A 19902-nucleotide genomic window follows, 5' to 3' on the forward strand; every position below is an offset into this window, starting at 1 on the left:
CCTCTGCTCTACTGCCATACACAGTATTGGATGTGAGAAATTGTTTTTGTCTTTTTGTACTGTGATTCATTCACTCTTCAGTCTGTGTGCTAATAGTACATTCCCCCCTTTTATGTCTTCTTGAGTTGTAAGTGACATTTTACCTCCTTGTGTTTTGTATCGTTTGCCAAGCAAATATGCCTGTGTAGAGTAGAAACAAATTTTATCTTCCTACATAGAAAACCCAGAAAAGAAATGCAATATAAACAGAGAATTGAGGAGATAAGGTAAACCTAAATATTATTATATCAATAACTTGTTGGATCAAGTGATGACATTTTTTGCTGATAGCCAACACACTTGCAAATACAGTTTTGCAGTACACTGACAAAAGGGGTGTCATAGTTAAGATCTGCTGGTTGTGTTGTGTTTAGAATTGTTTATGAAATTTGATGGACAGTGCCTGGCTTAAATTGTTACTCCAGTAACTTTTGTGCACAAAATTCAAGAGCCATCAAGTGTTAATGAGGGTCAGTGAACAATGTGGTGGATGTGAAGATAAATTACTTCATTGGATTCAGCATTCAGCAAGCAGCATTTGGTTGGAAGTATTCCTGGCTTTTGAACTGTTACAATGCCATGATGTTTCAAAGGCTGTACATTTGCAAATGATAGATGGAGTGTCACAAACATTCTGGTTATTTATGATCATCAGCTAAACCACTGGGATGAAGTTAAGAGTACTCTAGAACTAATGTAGTTCGTTTGGTTTTCAGTTTTGAACAACTGTAAAATTAATTTTCTCATAGCCTGTTTGTTAGAGTGAATGTTATTTTAGTGCCTACCTTGTGAACTTGTGGTATAGCATGTGCCTGATGGAGTTTGCCTCCCTCCCATAACAATTAGGCATTCGATCCTCAACTGTGTTAGACATGAACATTTCCACATGTGTTCTTGGTCAGACTTGTATTTTTATCCTGATACTTTATATGCCAAGAAGATTCTGCTTTTCTCCTCTCTGCCCCCTCTTCCCTTCAGAGGTGTTAATTATGTGGATCTGGAACTTTAGATGTCTGTATGTCTACAGATGTCAGGGTTTCTGGTTACCTACAAGCTGTAGTGCTATATGCTGCAATGAATGTATCTGTTTCCATCAGTTTTCTGCTTGGGCAGTTGCAGTTTAAAGGAAAAAAGCTATTCTCTCTGCCTAATGCTGAGTTATTAGATTGACATGTCTGATAAAGCTTTCTTCACAACAGTTAGTTTATACCTTAACAAATATCTTTAGGTGTTTTTCTTCTTCTCTTTTGCTAGATTTCATTCCCAAACATTATGGTTTATATTACTGTCTATATATCAGTATTTGACTTTCTCTCAAATTCTCTTTCCCCTCACATGTTTCTCTTTTAAACACTAAATGATATTCTACCTTTTCATAGCCTGTTTCAGTTCTTTTGTGAAATCTTTTCTGTCTTCTTTTCTCTTTTGGTATCCTGCTTCAATTTATTTCCTTCCCCTTTTTGTGACTTATTCATTCATGTTAATAAGAGCACGTCCCTTCTGCCATTCTGCCTTCGGAGAGGAGAATTTACCAACCACCGGAGACGCAAACTAAAATGCAGCTTCTACGAACCGAGAGTTGCATGCCCAGGTCAGGTCCTCACATATCCTCCAGGCAATGCCTTAGGGCAAAACTTTCTTCACCTGCCACTCTCCCAGTGCTCAAAGTCCTGCAGGGCTGTTGACCATCAGTCCTCCAGTGCTCTCTGCCTCTGCTGGCTCTGTCTGTTGTGCTTGAAACACTGAATCGGGCAGCTTCTTTCCTTCATTAACCCTCCAAGTAGAGACAGAACCATTTGTCCTGTTCTCTGTTTACTCTCCACCACCTTTGTATTTTTAAGTCTCTTTTACAAATAGAGCTATCAGAATTCTTTCAATAGTTTATTATTCCAGAAGAAACTACTAGTGTAGGCCTATTTAAAACGTGTCCATTTCAATGAAGTTTCAGCTGGAAATCAGGAAAAAAAGGAAAAAAGGAAAGGGACTGTTCTGTTAATGTGAACTACCATCGCTTTTCATAATGCAGGAAAGTGTTCAACTGAAGGAACATTTAAATTCGGTTTTAGAAAGCTATTTGCATAATATTTTTAAATAATAGAAAGCTAAAATATTTTGATCTGGACCTGATTTTGCTTGAATTTTATTTTATGGGATTTATCAAAAGGGGTACTATCTTTGACTTTTTAATTTTAGTTTTACATTAGAATAGAGGACAATACATAGAAAGACCTGGTTTTCTTCTTCATAGGTCATATACTTGACTCTGTTGCTACTCAGAGTTTTCTCAAATATATTTGAGGCGTTTATTTACTTTTCAGTTCTCAGTATCATGAAATGTACCTGATTCTTGCCTTGTTCCAAATCTGCCTATATTGTTCCCAATAGCAGCAGCAAAATCAACAACATTCTGGTGAGCATTTGCTCTATCTTGAAAACAGTATGAGCTGGCATGGAGTAACTGGAGCTGTCTTGAAAGTGAGAAAGATGACACTGCATCACTTTGCACTGTGGTTCGTGTTCGGAAGGTTTGGGTTTGTGGTTTTTTTTTTTTTCCTTTCCGTGAGAAAGTAAGCTAAAATGTTTTAAAAATACACCTGCTGAATGAAAGTTTAGATGGTACTGAGGATGCTGGCATGCAAGTTTCAACCCCTGCCCAAAGTCTGAGCTTCCTTCCCTTTTCTGTCTCTTTACCACTAACATCAGGAATCCACAAGGAACTTCTTCAAGCAAAGGGCTAATACAACCATTTTGAGGTGCTGTAACATGAGCTGCAAATCAAATAGCAGTTCTGTAACAACTAGGTCAGTGTATATAGAAAGAATTTCAGTGATGGTTATTTATTCAGTCTCTTACTGCAAGATTAGTCTTATTATGTGGCTCCTATGCATTCCCTTCCAATCCATTCAATTTAAATAAAAACTTCCTGCTAGTGTGTATGTACATATCTGTGACAGTCACCTAAAGAATAAATATCCCAGGCACTTGAGTCTCAGGAACAATCTTATGAAGAGACAGATCATACTCTATTTATTTGGAAATGGGATGCATGTTGACAAAGGGCTTATTTCAAAATAATGTCAAAATATTAAAATCTTTATGAAATCTTAACATTAAATTTTATGAAGACAAAGATGTGTGCTGGGAAGTGATGCTAAGGGCGGGGACCAAAATCAACTGCTGAAGATTTAAAAACCACAGCACTACCACAGGAGGGAAGGGGGAACAACCACAAACTCAGGGTAATCAGACCTGTGTTGTTTTTATCATTTTTGGTTTTATTGCTTGATGTTAGCTATATAATGTGATTTATATACAGTGCTTCTGAGTGCTGTATTAAATTGATAGCTCTTGCTGGGTGAACACACAAGCACTATCTTTCTTTTCTTTAAATATGCTGAATTTTGTCTTCCAGAAGCCTAGCAAGTCTTTCCTCCCAGTCAGAGGTCTGAAGAAAGTGAGTAAGTGTAGATAAAACTGGTTAATCATCACAGAAACACAGGAAAAATTAAAATACATTTTTTGCTTGTAAAGTAGAGGAAAGCAATAAAAACAATGCCAGACGGTTAATGCCTCTCTTGTACCTTTCATTTCAAAGACCTCAAATGAACATCAAGAAGAATAAAGGCAAAATCTATTCCCTACTGGCATCATTATAAATGTTGTATCCTCTAAAACTCTAAAGACATCCAAGAAGAGTAGAAGAATAAATGGCATTGAAATAAAGAAAGTCTCTCTGGAGCTTTGTTCAATCGGCTTTGTTAGAATTCACTCAAATAGGATGATTATAAGAAAAGATCTCATTTGTTTCAACATTAAAGGAGCAAATTAATATGTGGCGAGCTGCTAATAATTGCCTCATTATGTAGTGAATGGGCATTGCATCCAATTTACAAAATTACAATCATATTGTCAGAGTAACAATTGGGAAACTTTAATCTGAATTTCTTAACTATCTGTATGATTAGTTGTGGGATTCACAGAGTGAAGCAGAGTTGGTGGTTGGAGTGAGCTCTCCAGCGCACCACCAGGCTATAATGCTAAGAAGTCGCAAGAGAAATTCAACTTTTCATTAGTATAAATTACATCTGTATAGGTCCTGGAATAGATTTGGTCCAACTGAAGAGTGAATCTGGCAGTCTCTGCTAAGGTGGGAGCTTGGCATGTGACTGGTCTGTCAAGACATTGTTTTGTTAGGTTCCACGGACCTGTGCTGAAGTTTTGGCCAATAGGTTAAGAGACCTGGCCTGAGATCACTGAGATTGCTTGGGACTTCAGCAGACCCGCAGGTCTGTGGTTGGGAAACTTGGCCATCCAGGATCTGTGCCATTGGGAAACCCACCCATGCAAGTGGTCCTGTAGCTGGAGTTTCAGTCTCTTAGTGGAGACATTTGAAATGATGAGGGAGTTGTTTCAAATTGGAAAGTAACCAATTTTCCAAATATTGAAATCCTCTGTGGAAGAGAATCATGTTTTGTGACCTACTTCTAGTTAGATTTGCTTGTGACCTTTTCTAATTCTGGCTGGTTTTGTTATTTAATGATTTGACCTTTGATTCTGTGAAGCCACTTCAGTGCTAAATGCAAAGATTTAATAACTAGAACTGTTTGATAAGTGACCTTTATTACACAGCTATTTCTCTTTGCTAGAGAAACGGCACTGTTTTGCAAGTTCTAATTCACAGTTTTAATTATCTTTTCTATTGTCTGTAAGCTTGCACAGGAAATGGAAAGGTCAGACATTTCATTTTCTTTACTGATTAAAATATAAGTGCTCCTCAACAGTTACAATGTATCATTCAGGAAGAAGATGGGACAATTTGTCAGAATCATGCCCAGCTGCTCTGCTGAGAAATTCCACATCCTTCTGGTCAGCGACAAAATGAATCGTTTTCTAGAAGCAATAATAGCTCAGCCCCCATGGTGTGTAGAGGTGAAATACGTGTCTAAATACATGAAAAGAGAAGAAAAGGTGAATGATTCTCTATGTTTTTTCCTTTAGCTCATATATCTACAATGCAAGTGAAAGAAGATCTTGTGAAAGGTACAGGTAAACCTATAACTGACATTTTTGGTTGTCGTGGTTTAACCCCAGCTGGCAACTAAGCACCACACAGCTGCTCACTCACTCGTCCCCCCAGCCCCAGTGGGATGGGGAGGAGAATCAGAAAAAAAAAAAAAAGTAGAACTTGTGGGTTGAGATAAGAACAGCTTAATAATTGAAATAACTAATAATAATAATAAGGATGAAAAAAGAGAAAGAAATAAAACCCAAGAAAAACAAGTGATGCGCAGTGCAATTGCTTACCACCTACTAACCAAAGACTGAGCAGCAGTCTCACCCTCCCAGCCAACTCCTCCCAGTTTATATACTGAGCATGACATTCTCTGGTATGGAATATCCTTGTTCGTGTCAGCTGTCCTGGCCATCCTCCCTCCTGGCTTTCTGTGCACCTAATTTCTGGCAGAGCATGGGAAACTGAAAAATCCTTGATTAAGGGTAAACACTACTTAACACACTGATGTTTTAGTTGTCGCTATTAATGTTATATTCATACTGTATCTAAAACACAGCATTGTACCAGCTACTACGGAGAAAATTAACTCTATCCCAACCAAACCCAGAACATTGGTCCAGAAACCATAAACAGTAACAGCACAGGTTTCTGTATGGTCCTGCCAATCTGTATCGATCTCATTGCTGCTGGACCATCCCTACGGATGAGAGGGCAGCCTGGACTGTCTGCCAGACTCATTTTTGGTTTTTCTGATAAGGTGGCTGCTGCTGAGTTAGTGTTTAATTGCTATCCTGATGTGATGTGGACACTGTAAACAGTTATTGTTAATTGCAAAACAGATCACCAAGAAGGCACATTTTCTCTAATTCTCCAGTTTTCATCTCTCTGTATTCATGTTTCTGTGTGTAAGAATTGTCTCTCTGCTTCTGTTCATCCTTAATAAAAACAATACAGTAAGTTAAATGGAAAAATGATAGTTTCTCTTACAGGTTAGGGCTATCGTGATCAACCTTGCAGACAAAAATCTGCATATGGGAAAAGGATGTGAGAGATGTAGGACTCCAGAATATGGGGTGAGAGGGAACAACAGCACGTCACCCCAACTCCTCAAGGTTCATAGGGAGCTGTCAGCTGTGTCCTAGTTGAGTAACATAAGTAGCAGTCACAAATACCCTACCCAGGTGCTTCCCAGTTCTGGCTCCTGGAGTGCCCAATTCCCTGTGCCTGAATAGCTCCTGTGGAAGCCACCTGACAGAGGAGCTACATTTGAGCAGCTTTTGAGTCTTAAAGTGATGGGACAGCCATACCTGAGCTAGGGCGTAATAACAAACAGGAATGTCATGTTAAATACGGAAAGTGAGAAAGCTGTTGTATGTGGATTACTGAAACTGCCCCTTTTGTCTGTGACACTTATAAACCAACGCCTCAAGCCTGTCTCCATATGGCAGTTCCACAAATGACTATTCATGTGTGTTTTCTCATACATTGAGGAAGATGTGATGCAAAAAGTGACTGAAGTCAATGGATGACTCTGGAGTCAGTGGAATGTCTGTCACAGGTCAGTCAGTATCAACTCCCTCTGGGATCTCTGTTGGGAAATACGCATATTAGGACATGTAATATTTCTCTCCATTGTAAAAAATATTTATTCTGAGATAGGGCTGGGAGGGGTTAAGCCTCTGCCTCTATTGAAGAAGAGCAGATTATATGTTGACCTATTGCAGGCATTCAATATTATGAAAGCACTTTATAAATTGGAGCAAGATAAATGAATCACAACAAAAAGAGCTAGAAAACCAGGGGACACAATTGCAGGAGTGAGTGTACTCAGTTTATTCGAGCAGAACAGTTACACTCAGTGAATAGAAAATGTGCAATGCATTTCTAACTAAGGTCAGAAAATCAAACAATTCCAAATTTAAGAGAGCAGCTCCATTTTAATGGTGAAGGAAGAATATTCTGAGAAAAAAAAACCAACAAAACAACAACCCCACAACAAAAAAACCCACCGAGGTTGAGACAGATTTAAATGGGACCAGATTCTTGACCAGATTGGCTTTTCCTATCTAGTAGTTTCATATTCAGCATTTGTTAGTTTGAAAGTTCACCGTGAAAGTATAAATTAATCTTCTGGGACTTTAACAATTCACTTCATGTTAGGATATGAGTTATGCTTATGGATTTGTTTAGGTCACCCAGCCATGTCCTCATAATGTATCTTAGAGAGGATTTTTCTAACTAAGCGGTAAACAGAAAGACTGTTGTGTTCAGCTGCATCTCCTGGGATTTCATCCCTGCTGTCAGAGCACTATGCGGGACAGCTCTCTAAAACTACAACAGCTATAAAAAAATACATGGTGTTCTGTAAAGGAAACATTGCCAATGCTTTTGCATGCAGTCAGGCATCTTTAAGTGCTGATAAAAAGAGGAAAGATTGTTTTCATGAACCCCTCACATAGAGAAATCAAACCTTTGCAATTGTGAGATTTATTGCGGAAGTCTCACAGGATGCAGCTTAGCTCACTACAACATTTGTCACCCAGAGATGAGATATTATAGCTGTTATCAAAGAAATTTGATGTTTTGTCAGACACCATGTCCTAAGGTTATAGTGGTCAAATGTAGCCAGGATATTCATCCACACCAGCTAAATGAGATGTGATTTTGAAGGGAAATAACTGCAAGTCTGATGAGAAAAGCACCTAGCATCCTGTCGGGCTAATGCTGAAGAACATGAAGGAAATTATTCCTAACATACGTTATACTGAAGTCGCTGGCTCCCAGCTGGGAGCATAACAGAAGATCAAGTCTGTGACCATACAAAAAATTGTAGACGATCTGTGCCTAAACTGTCTTCTGTAGGTTTTTTTGTTGGATCTAGTTTTCATTTGGTTTAGAATTCTAATGAAACTTCACATACAATCCAACTTAAATACAGGGAATTTCCTTTTAGTCTGTTGGTACAAAAGAACCAAAAAGTGTTTACTATTTATACTCTGACAAACAGAACATCAGATAGGTTCCTATATCTCTGTTAGACAGATAACTGTTCCTATTTTCAATTCATACTGGAGGAATAATACCCTAGAATGTGCTCAGGAAATACTGTCTTTGACTTCAGTTTGCCCAGGATTAAGTTCACGTGTCACCAGTCCATCCGCCTCTCATTTTTCATGGGTCATAACCGTCCTCTGGAGAGAACAACGTATTCCTCTGTCTACATCTCCTTTCCAACTGCAGGATTTTCATACTACTGCACTGATTTTTAGAGTTATATCTCATGGTTGACTTCTATCACAAATTTGGGAACTATTAGTTCAGACACATAAACAGTGTCTAGTTAAATTTCCAGCATTACTTTTTCCGTATTTTTTTCCTATTGCTGACAACACCTTGTTAGAAGGCAGCATTGATCTAAATATTGCTTTCTGCTGCTTCTTTCTTTCATTGTTTTCTAGTGGAAAGAGCAACATTTAGAGGGAAAAAATTAAATTATTATTTTTCTAGTTGACTTTGCAAGGTAGAGAGCAAAGGAAAAGATTAGAACTGCCTATTTCACTAAAAAGGATTGCATTCAGAGCTTTGCAGTGGTAGGGTTTTCTTCCAGCTCTACCACATGGGGATTGTTAGTTGTTTTTAAAGAGAAGCATTGCAATCAATTTGTCGGACTGTGCCCATCTTTCTTTTAACTGAATTTTCAGTCTTCATGTTTTACAGAGAAAGACTTGCCATATATTTTTGTTTTCTTTCTTCCAGCCTCTACAACTTGACTGTGACCTCTGTGCCATTGTTTCAAACTCGGGACAGATGGCTGGCCAGAAGGTGGGAGCCGAGATAGACAGGTCTTCCTGCATATGGAGGATGAACAATGCTCCCACAAAGGGCTATGAGGAGGATGTTGGGAAGAGGACAACCGTAAGAGTGGTCTCTCACACAAGCGTGCCTCTCCTACTGAAGAATTCTGAGTACTTTTTCAAAGAAACTAACAACACTGTTTACGTGATCTGGGGACCTTTTCGAAATATGAGGAAGGATGGAAATGGCATTGTGTACAACATGCTGAAGAAAACTGTTGACAGCTACCCAACTGCCAAAATCTATGTGACAACAGAAAAGCGCATGAGTTACTGTGATGCCGTATTTAAGAAGGAGACAGGAAAAGACCGGTAAGACCTAAATGTGAAGAACAATTATAATGTTTGACAAAAGATGCATGAGAGAAGTCCATGCCGGATGCCAGCTTCTAAATGAGTCCCCAGATAGGTTTTTAATGGATTGTTATATGGTTTTGACTGTTATAAGCACTTGATGAGGCAGCAGCTAGGCCCCATTTACCCCACCTACGCTACCTTCTGTTCTTTCCATTTCTGTTGGCTCGAGTCCCAAAAATATTGGATGTCTTCCTGAAACGTTTTCAAAGCTGTGTGTTGTTTTCAGCTCAATTTACTATTGATTAAATTGACATTTTATTTGAAGAGGATAATCCTACACAAACAACATTTCCAAATTCACAACCTCAGGATAACTCTGGATATTGTCTTTTCTTCTCTTTTAAGAGTCACTGTAGCTTTTCTTCAAACACAGACCTCAGGGTTATGCATTATTTCTATTTCTTGGTGAAAATGGATTATCAGTGATACTGTAATAGATTTAGGTTTTTACCAGAATTATGCTGAAATTCTATTTTCCATGCCTGAGAACGTGTTTATGTTGCTTGAGTGAGGACTGAAAGGAGATGACAGTGTGAGGGCCACTGTTTTGGCTAGCATGTTCAGAGCAGAAATTGGATTTGTGGAATTAAGACCACAAATTGCAGGATTTTGTAACTGAGCTGCAAAAATTCTGATCATCTGTGTTTTGGTGTGAAAGAACACCTGTCACGCATGCACACTGGAGCTAACTAGGAAGGAGTTTCCAGATCACTGCTGTGCCTTAGTATTAATTTTTGAATTTGCAAATCATGAATTTGCAGCTGTGAAGAACTGTAGCTATTCTGACTAAATTAAAAGTACAGATATTCACGGTTTAAATTAGTCCGAACTTTTGACTTAGCTTTTGAAGTAGAAGCACTCGTTCTCTTAAACATCCTTGATTCACTTTGTTATGAAACTCTCAAAACTTGGTTAGAGTTGATTTTTCCTTTTTTTAAAATTATTGAAACACAGGGAATAACTTGCCCCTCAGCTTGTTTACCATGTGTGCACGTTGCTGCTGCAATTCTGGAATCAGAGGGAGCTCCTATATGTCATAAAGGTGTCGAGATTATCGTGGCTTTTTTAATTTAACTGAACAAGCTGATGAACAGAGGCTAATAGAGAAAATACACAAGACCTGTTCTTCAAAAATGACCTCTAATAATCCAAGTAATCCAGTTTACATATTAATCAAGCTAAATATGATCATGGGTACATTATTGCATTGCTAAACATAAATTTATTTATGACTTTTCCATGTTAAGTCAGTCAGGTTACAGTGACTTTGCAATACTTTATCAGAATCCTTATTGTGACACCAGACCTTAGTATTCTATATCAAAAAATTTCATCATCCAGTGTCAGAGGACCCTCATCTGCAGCCTGATCTATTCCTCTTCAGCAGATTAACACGTTACAAGATTTTATTATTACACAATTAACACAACACAAATTCTTCTTTTCATGTCAAAGGCAGATTGAACTTTTACTGTCCAATGAACAAAGTTCTTAAGCAGCCTAATGTCAAAGTGGGTCAATTTCTTTCTCCTTAAACTGTTAAAACTGAAATTTTCACATTGCGAACAAATTGTAAAGAGCCTGCCTCTAACCCACATCACATTGCGTTTGCAGATGCCTCCCTTTAAGACTGTGAAAAAACCCTCACCACTTCTCACAGTGGCAATATGATAACATCCTTGTATCTACTGCAACTTTCAATTTTAGTCCTACTTTTCCACATCAAATACTAAGTGGTGTTTTTAACATCATTTAGTGCACTTGTCAGACAGAAGCAAGGGAAACAGTCGACGTGTCATCAGCCAACACCTTCTATATCACAAGAAAACATCCTGCAGTTCCCTACTAATCAGGGGACCTCAGTTTGGAAACTGTTTCATTTTCTGTAACATCTTCAATTCACAGGACCAGACTGCTGTTTCTAGGGAGGGTCACGAGGCTGTTAGAGGTATGTGGCATTTGTGGAAGGAGTAAAGGGAGAGCACAAGGGATTTGTAGGTGATGAAAATAGTTTCACGTGTTGTGCCAGACTGTTATGATGCTGAGACAGAATCGGGTTCTTCAGCCAAATATTCCTTCAGTTCCTCAGAGAAACATCAACTCTTGCTTGCAATATTAGACTGAACAGAGGTCTGTTTCAGCATGTTCCCAGCAAAAATTCTGGAAGGAAACCAAGTTCAACTCATATTTTAAAATGTACTCAGTGGATTGTAACCACATCTATTTTAGTTTAATCCTAAAATACTGTCCTTATGTACAGTGTATGCTACTAATGCATAGTAAGATTGCAACAGATTTCTAGTCTGTCAAGCCTTTAATGAGCTTTCTATTTCTACTCTTTGATGTACCATCTTTTTAGGTGATTAGTGGGACTTTTCAGTAGTTTCACCCTAGTGGTGCTCAAGTTTTAAAAGATGTTATGAGAAGCAGCTAACAGGTATGTGCTACAGTCACTTCTCTACTGCAGAAAAGCTCTGGTCCCGCACCACTGATGTGGGAGCTTCATCCCTGACTTCACTGAGCAGAGGTTCAAAACCCATAGCTTTGGTATTGACAAACGATTTGTTACTGGTTCACGGGAGAAACAAAAATTGCTTCTAAACAACTAACCTCTAACGAAGACGTTCGTTTATTTTAATTCTACGGCAGTACAAAATACTCTCTGATACAGGCTATCCACACTGGAGAATTAACCTTGCATGTGGTGTTATGAATCTGGGGGACATATGTTCTTTCTGGGAGTCTTCATTAGTAAAGCATTTGAGTTCAAGGCGGTGAATGTTCATCCACTTTGAATAATTGTTGTACATAAATAATATTCATTACCAGACATTCACAATTTTTCATTAATGCATTTTACTTGGTACTTCCCTAGAGGGAGCATAAAGCTGGCAGCTTCTTCCAGTACTTCACTAATGTTTTGGTATATGTATTGAGTCAAGTGAAAGGGTTTGAAGAAACATTAGGTAATTACTAAATGTGGCATCTTTGTATGTACCTCAATCCAGGTAAATGGTTCTAAAGCCATCTATATCTTTGCTGTGCATTAGAAATAAAATGCAATATGATATAACAACATTTAATTGGTAATAACAGAGAAAACTGTAGTCTTCATTAAAGCAGCAGAGCTAATTCTGGTCTGATAAAGTGCACTGAACAGCCCTAAATAGGTTTTAATTAGCTGGCACCAAAGCTGCACCACCCTTAGGGAGGGTAAAATTAATGAAAACTAGCAGCAAATAGATCAATGCTACTGGATGTTATTGCCTTAGGTGAAGGTGATGAGGAAGAAAGGAGTGTCTTTTAAGGATCATTTAGAAAACAGTCTGCATTAAAAGTCACTTTCAAAAAGCAATGATAGAATAAATCTGTGCTAATATCAGTGAAAGTGTATAATGCCATCAAGACTGCAGACTCTATTTGTGTTTATACCACAAGCATCTCGGGCTAAGCACTCAGCACTGTACATCAGAGTAGTGCCTCTGAGGGCACAGCTCCACATCCCCCTGGGGGCTGACGCTGTGGTCAGACCCCTCCTGTCCCACTGCACATGGAGGACGTTGAGCCCCAGCAAACAGCCAGTAATGCATGTACTGATATCACTCAAAGCACAGCTTAACGTGGTGTTTGTAGTCACTCCTCTTATAAATAACTACCAAAAAGAGCCTGCTGAGCTTTGCTGAGATGTATTCTGAGCTTCTAAAATTCCCATTGAGAGACATGAGATAATCTTCTGAAACCCAGCCAGTTCAGTAGACTTTCCACACACGCTATCCTAACTCTGACAATACCCATCCCATACCCAAACAGTTCAGTTGAATTCAACAACATTTTATCGAGATTATTAGCTATACGAGCATGTCTACAGGACACAGGTTCACTGAACCACATTTGCAGTCAGATGGCTGTTTCTGAAGGATTTTTGTTAATATCTTGGAACAATTCTCAAGAAACTAAATTGCTTTTGTGCTTCTCTTCCAGAAGTTCTTCGTTTCCTCTGTTCGTGCCAGATGGTGCTATGTGTTAGGTTGTGAGAAAGCTGTTTTATCATTCGAGGCAGAAAGATGGATCATTCTATTCACTGACTCCTGAATCAAGATCCAAAATTTGGCGGTGTGCTCAACCTGCTATTTTACTCAGTTCTGCTCACTAATTATTTATTACTTTGGAGATATATGAGATCTATATTATATCTCTGTCATTTAGAGCTGGCAAATTATATTAATCTAAAGTTTGGATTGACGCTGTTAGACAACCGCAGTCATCACAGCTTCACCTCAGCTAATATGTGGTTTTTGATGTCTGACTAATCTGCATGAAGCTGTGTCTACTAAAAATGTCATTGAAATGAATAAATGAAATTACATTCTCTGAGGCTGAAGTAGTTGCAACTTCTATTGTTTGGTGATATCCTCTGTGAATTAAGGTAGTAAAGCTATCAGTGGCCAGAACGTCAGGTTTATGCCATATTTCTGGTTGTTAGCTTGAATGAAATATTATGGTAATGTTATTTTCACTTTTTCACTTGCTTATGTATACCTATTATTTTCCCTATAAAGGCCATTCAGAGAATATATAAAATCTTAACTAGTGCTAGGTAATATTTGCAGAAAGCAGCCTTTCATTGGGAAGCTGTGAACATTGACACTGAATCTAGCTCAGAGAATTAGATTCTGGGACTTGGGAAGTACTTCTCATCAGTGCTTTGTATTAACACGCTTTTTCTAAAAAAAACCCACTTCTGGAAGATGAGTAAAAGTTTGCTCATTTTCCTTTCAAAATGAAATTGAGTTAGCAAATATCAGCATCTTTAAATTACAGGAGTCTTGGAAGAAAATAATGGAAAAACTGATTCAGACTGACAGAGGAAATGTATAATGCCTGCTGGACAAAAATGAATTGTAGTTTACATGTTGATATAGTTTTTAGCATGATGATGTAGCATCTGCTGCTACACCAATAAAGTCAGCAAAAAGTTCTCAACTGCCTGTGAGCATCACAGCAAACCCTATAATACATGTTTGATACAGTGACCATTTTTCAAGTGCTTGATGGTGGATCTTTCTTGAACCACTGCTTGGCAATTCTATTTTTTTTTTTTTTTTATAAAGTAATTCCTTCAAAAAGTGGTAATTGATTTGTCCATCTTAATTCATAGAGGGTTTAAATAGTTTCATTGTCAGCTAAGACTGCTTTATTACCTGAAAAAACAAGGGTCTAAAGCATGAAACCTTAATGAAATAAATAGATTTTTCATTATAAAACACTTAAAACCTCAACATCTATTGCTATTTGTGGTCAATCAGCTGACAGCTAACAACTGTTTTGGGGTTTATATTCACTCTTCTATTTCCTGGTAAAACACCAGTTGTTCCTGAGTGTCCTAGATTTATTCCCTGCAGCCCATTAGCAACTGCATTTATATTTCTTTATGAAGATTTTCCTAATTAAGATGAACATTTTTCTCTATTAGGCAGATGGAACTCAATAGAAAAAGTCAGTTTTTTATTAAAGTGCCAGTAAATGCTGTACAAAGCACCAGCAGTTTTGTTAGGAAACACAGCTCCTACTTCATTACACTAATTACATAGTGAAGTGAAACTTTATTAAAAAATATCAATATTAGCTAGTATTTTGTGATAAAACTGTGGCTGCATATAGATTGGTGTGGGCTCAGAGACCTATTGATTCGGTGGTAGTTGCTGACTTTAGCCATGGAGTGATTTCTTTTCACCTAATGATATAAGACAAGAAATACGTTATCAGGATCTACTTTCTTTGAGCATTTTCACATGTTCTTCGAATTAATTGCTTTTAATTTATTGTATCTTCTTTAAGTGCCACTGAATCTGTTTTCTGCTCCTGATGAGCCATATGTTAATCTTTATACAGTGATTGGTATTGTAATTACACGCACACCTTTTCCATCTTGTCCTTTAAGTATTCTGCAGCTTATATGGTCATGAGAGTGTTGCTGATATCTCCCACGAGCAGCACTGGGATTGCACATGTAGATGAGATTCTGCTTCGACTTTTCTTGCATCCCATGAACGTTTTCAAAGGAGTATGTAAGTCAGTGAGTCATATACTAGCAGTCTTGGTAGCACTGTGCATCACAGTGGTTCCAGTTTTGCTGCTGATGGTGAAGATATTTGCAAAGGCAGAAGTCTTGGAGGGAAAAATTAGAAGAGGCACAGATTTTGAATGAAGCCTTTGGTGTTCATAGAAGCTTCACTGGGTAATCTTCCATACTTCAATGTTTTTTGATTTTTCAGATCCCAGTATTTAAAATAGACGTCGATTTTTAGAAAAGAGCTTAAAATTTTAAAGGAACAGAATTAATTTGTAAAAAGTCAAGAAATTAATCTATTTTTTTTAAGTCAACCTTGCTGCCAGTTGTCTTTAAAAACACAGATTAGCACTGAGGTCTGTACTTATCCCCAGTTGTCACACAGCAATGCTTTTCTAAGATATATTAAACAGATTAGAAAATAAATGCAGTATTTCTATTACTTTAGTATGATACCTGTTGGTTACTGATAACTGGGTTTTCTAATGGAAGCTCCCTAAAGTGCACTGAGCCATATTTACAGTGTTTAGCAAAAGACAATGTACTGCGGTCAAACTGCATGAGATGTACTGGGAGATTTTGTGTTATAGAGTTGCTGTTCAAGCGAGGATAGCAACTTTAGGAGGTAGGGAATAAAACATTACAGTGATTTGGTGCTTCAGATAGAGGAGAGTTTATGTACATCTGTCCACCCACTAGCTAGTAAAACATATTAGAAAAGATTTTATAAGAAAAGGTGTATGAGAACTAATTTCAAATATGTCACTGAATGATTTCTAGAAAATATTGTCTTAAAGCTTTGAACAATAAGGCAACACAGCAAAAGAAAAACGGAAAGTAGGAACAATTTAGCTTGACCCTGACGTTGGAGTATGGTACCTTAAAATGCAGAAAGATTAGTAAACAAATATTGCACTGAAAATTGAATTGGTAAGAAATCAAGCCTGTGTGAGGCCTCATAGACTTAGGTGGGAGGAAAACTGGGGGGAAATGATGAAATTTTGTGTCTCATTAAATTAATTTAGAACTCTGTGTTAACTAGGCACTTATGCACATCTTCGATATGTATTTTTACCCATATAAAACCAAAACAGAACCTCTACATTAGTTTATTTATATCTTTGTTATGTATCCCATATAAAGAATTCAGGCTGTGATTTTGGAACAGTGAAACTGTACAGATATATATATATATATGTGCACAAATGGATTTATAGCACACATCTTTGAAGGTAACTCGGGATTCACAGCCACGCTTCTCAGAGAACTTGATGTGCTATTGGGACATGCTACAACCTGCGTTTAGGAAACAATCGCTGACTACATCCTCTACGGTTCCTGTGATACTCAAAATCTCTGAGCTTTTAACAGTGAGGCAGCTATGCATTTAAAGAGTAGCATGCACAAGAGCAGCATATACAATTTTTCTCATGCATTCACATCTTCAGCAGGTTTTGAGACCTGTAACAGTTTGGAAAAACATAACCTTGACTGTGGGGATTTATTATGAATCTTGAGGAGTGTCCTCAAATAGTTTGTCTGACATCTTGGATATTGATCAGCATGTAGCTGAGTTTGGGTGTGAAGGGGAATTCTTTCTTACACAAATGTTTGAAGATTCAGCCATTCTGTTTTCAGGATTTTGTAAGCAATTCTTGTTTGTAGTAGCATTCAATACAGTTGGGACTGCATACCAGAGACACCAGTCATCTCAGAACCTGAGCAACCCTATCCAGCATGTTTGTATTCAGTAAATATGCAACTGCAATAGAAAAAAAGGTTTCTAAATGCCCATATTTGTTCTTTGCAAGTTTGCTGTTGCTATCCCATCCTGATCTTTGGAGACTTGTTTTTATTTTTAAAAGTCAGTTATCCCAGCAAGCATATCCTCTCTGATAGAGTCATACTGGTTACAGAAAGGAGGCATGAACTCCCTGTCTAATAACATTCTCTACATGACTCATTAAAACTTCCAAAGCACAGGATTTGCTGCAAAACTTCAAAATTGCTACAGATGACGTCACTAGACACAGAGAAAGGAAAGTGATAGCAGATGAAATCCTAAGAAACAAACAGCATGCTTTTATCTTAACAATAAAAACAAAGATAAATGTCAGAAATATGTGCTCTGTGTTCAGTTTGCTCTCCATATGTTGTTTCAGAGTTTTCCTTGAAGTACATTCATTAGAGATGCTAGTGCTCCCGTCTCCAAGGAGCGTCCCAAAAATTTTCTGTGAGAGCATTTATGAAAATATTGCAGATATCACTTAAGCCTCAAAATACCTTTGTGAGGCAAGGAATATTTATCTCCTTTTTACAACTTGACTTCCCTGAGAAAAGGACACTGGGGGAAAGCAGGAGCTATTGTTGTGCAGAAATTCATGCCCATAGGGCTTTTTGAATGTTGTATGCTTACCATGAGGGCATTTCAATCTCTTACAGTGCTAATTTTGTGTTGGAATGGTCTGGAACTGCAAAATGGAACCAGTCTCTGCTGCTCTATAACCTGTTTTCAGCCAAACGTGGTAAGGTTCCAGCACTCCCTTCTACGTGAAATTAGCAGTAGTCTCTTGACGTTTTACAATCAATCAAAATATTAGGGAAAGAAGATAGTCTGAACAGTATTTGCAAAGCAGTATTCCTCTAAAACAAGGATTTTAGTTTCCACTTTTTTAAAGTATTATTTGTTTTCCTATCCTGTGTCCATCCATCTTGGCATTGTTTCCACACCTTCCTCCACTCCATTAAGAAATGTGACTAGCATTTGTCATGTGTAGCTTTTTCTTTTATCAAGGGAGAATTGTGTCTTTGCTGGAGCTTAGTGGTTGTGGATTTTTGTGCGCTCTCTGTGCTGCTCTGATTTTATATTAGTGATGATGCTGCTGAAATATGTTTCATATTTGGCGTAGAAGAAAGCAGCAATCCTTAACTTCTCTGGGCTTATTTCATGGTATTAAATTGCTTTTACCTCCTCTTCCAAGAAAGCACAGCATTCAACAGAGTTGGATTTCAGCTCCACTGTACAGATCCTGCCAGGAACTCTCAGCTGCCATGGCATCCCAGAGCCTCCTCACTCCTTGAGGCATTTTGGGTCTCGCTCATGGAGTCGCTTGCGGGTATGAAACTGCATTTAACTTCATATAGGATATTCTCAGTATATCCTCATATAGGATATTCTCAGTATATCCTCAAGCTGTCTGAGCACCAGTGGCTTTCTGCCAAGCTATGCTGCTTTGCTTGGTTAGGAGAAAGGCAATGAATGGACGAGTAACTAAGGCCAGTTCATTGTTTATCAGTGGGAAATAGAGTATTTAGGGTAATATTTCTGGATATGGTTTAGGATGGTACTCAGAGATGATATATTCGGTGAAGGCTTATTCCAGTTTCACTTCCAAGCTTTTAATTCTGTAACTCTTAAAAGTTCTCCTCTGTTTTTGAAATAATACTCACTGGTTTCATATGTATTTGACCAGTTTCAGGATAGCAGTAGCAAGAGCAACTCCACGTTTTCCTTAAACAACTTCTGTGTGCCAGGACTGAAACTAGCATATAATATAAATATTTTCTTCATTATTACTTTACATTCTTCCCTGAGGCTATCATATTGATTTCAAAACCATGGTCATCATTATACTAAAATGGTGGCATTAATACGCTGGTCTCTGTGGGTAGATTATAATAGAAAGTTTCAAAATAATTGCCCACTAATATGAGAGGTGGAAGTATGTATAGTATTATATTGCTTGTAATGTAACCATTAAAATAACAATTATGTGATAATGAAAAGACTCATTATGCTTTAGTTTATCTTTACATAATGTTAATAGCTAATTAAAATAGAGAAGATTATATCTAATTACAGTTTACAATACTATTGCACTTCCTGTAAAGAGGACATTTTGCACATAATTGTAGATTTGCATGCTTGAGTAAAGTTTGTGTCCACTCTCTACGTACTTCAAAATATGACTATTTTAAAACCGGTGATTACAAGTTGTTTTTTATCAAATGGTACATACAGTCTTCACAAAGAACATTTTTGAAATTAAGTTATCAGGGGTAGTAAAATCTTGCAACATGGCTGCATTGAACAAAAGTTTAAAAATAATTTTAGGTCCTTCAGGTTTGATGTGTTAGCAAAATTAAGGTAGCTTGACACTGAGTCAGTCAGTAGAATACCATCTCTCTTCAGGTGAATGAGAAATGTTACATGTATGTATTTTCATCTGTGGCGCTTTTGTTTTAGTATTTTCTATGACTGAGTGGTATTGTCAGGCACGTGAGCGAGTTCCTTTTCTATTGTATCCAGAGGTGGAACAGGCAAGAACAAATAGAAAACCAGTACCTTGACATGGATAGAGAAGCCTCTAATTTTTTTATATTGGGATATTGAGCTCAAAGTTAAAAGTGTTTAGTTCAGGAATGCATAGATAGAGCTCCCAAATTATCTTAATGGCAAGAAAATTAATTAGAATTAAGACATATTGGTATTTGTATATCCAGATCAGACCACGCTGATTTTTAAAGATGCAGTAAGATTGTCCTCCAGTTTTCAATACTTTGCATAT

The 19902-nt window shown here is 37.6% G+C and overlaps 1 protein-coding gene across 1 annotated transcript in view; it reads left to right on the plus strand.

The window, feature by feature from the left end:
* Positions 1 to 19902, plus strand: part of ST6GALNAC3 (ST6 N-acetylgalactosaminide alpha-2,6-sialyltransferase 3) — a 219604-nt gene that overhangs the window by 139930 nt on the left and 59772 nt on the right. Inside the window, exon 3 of the mRNA XM_074906404.1 lies at positions 8810 to 9219. Within this exon, the coding sequence (XP_074762505.1) occupies positions 8810 to 9219 (410 nt within the window). The remainder of the gene's footprint in view (positions 1 to 8809; positions 9220 to 19902) is intronic.

Source organism: Athene noctua, chromosome 5 (assembly GCF_965140245.1).
Source record: "Athene noctua chromosome 5, bAthNoc1.hap1.1, whole genome shotgun sequence".
Taxonomy (NCBI): domain Eukaryota; kingdom Metazoa; phylum Chordata; class Aves; order Strigiformes; family Strigidae; genus Athene; species Athene noctua.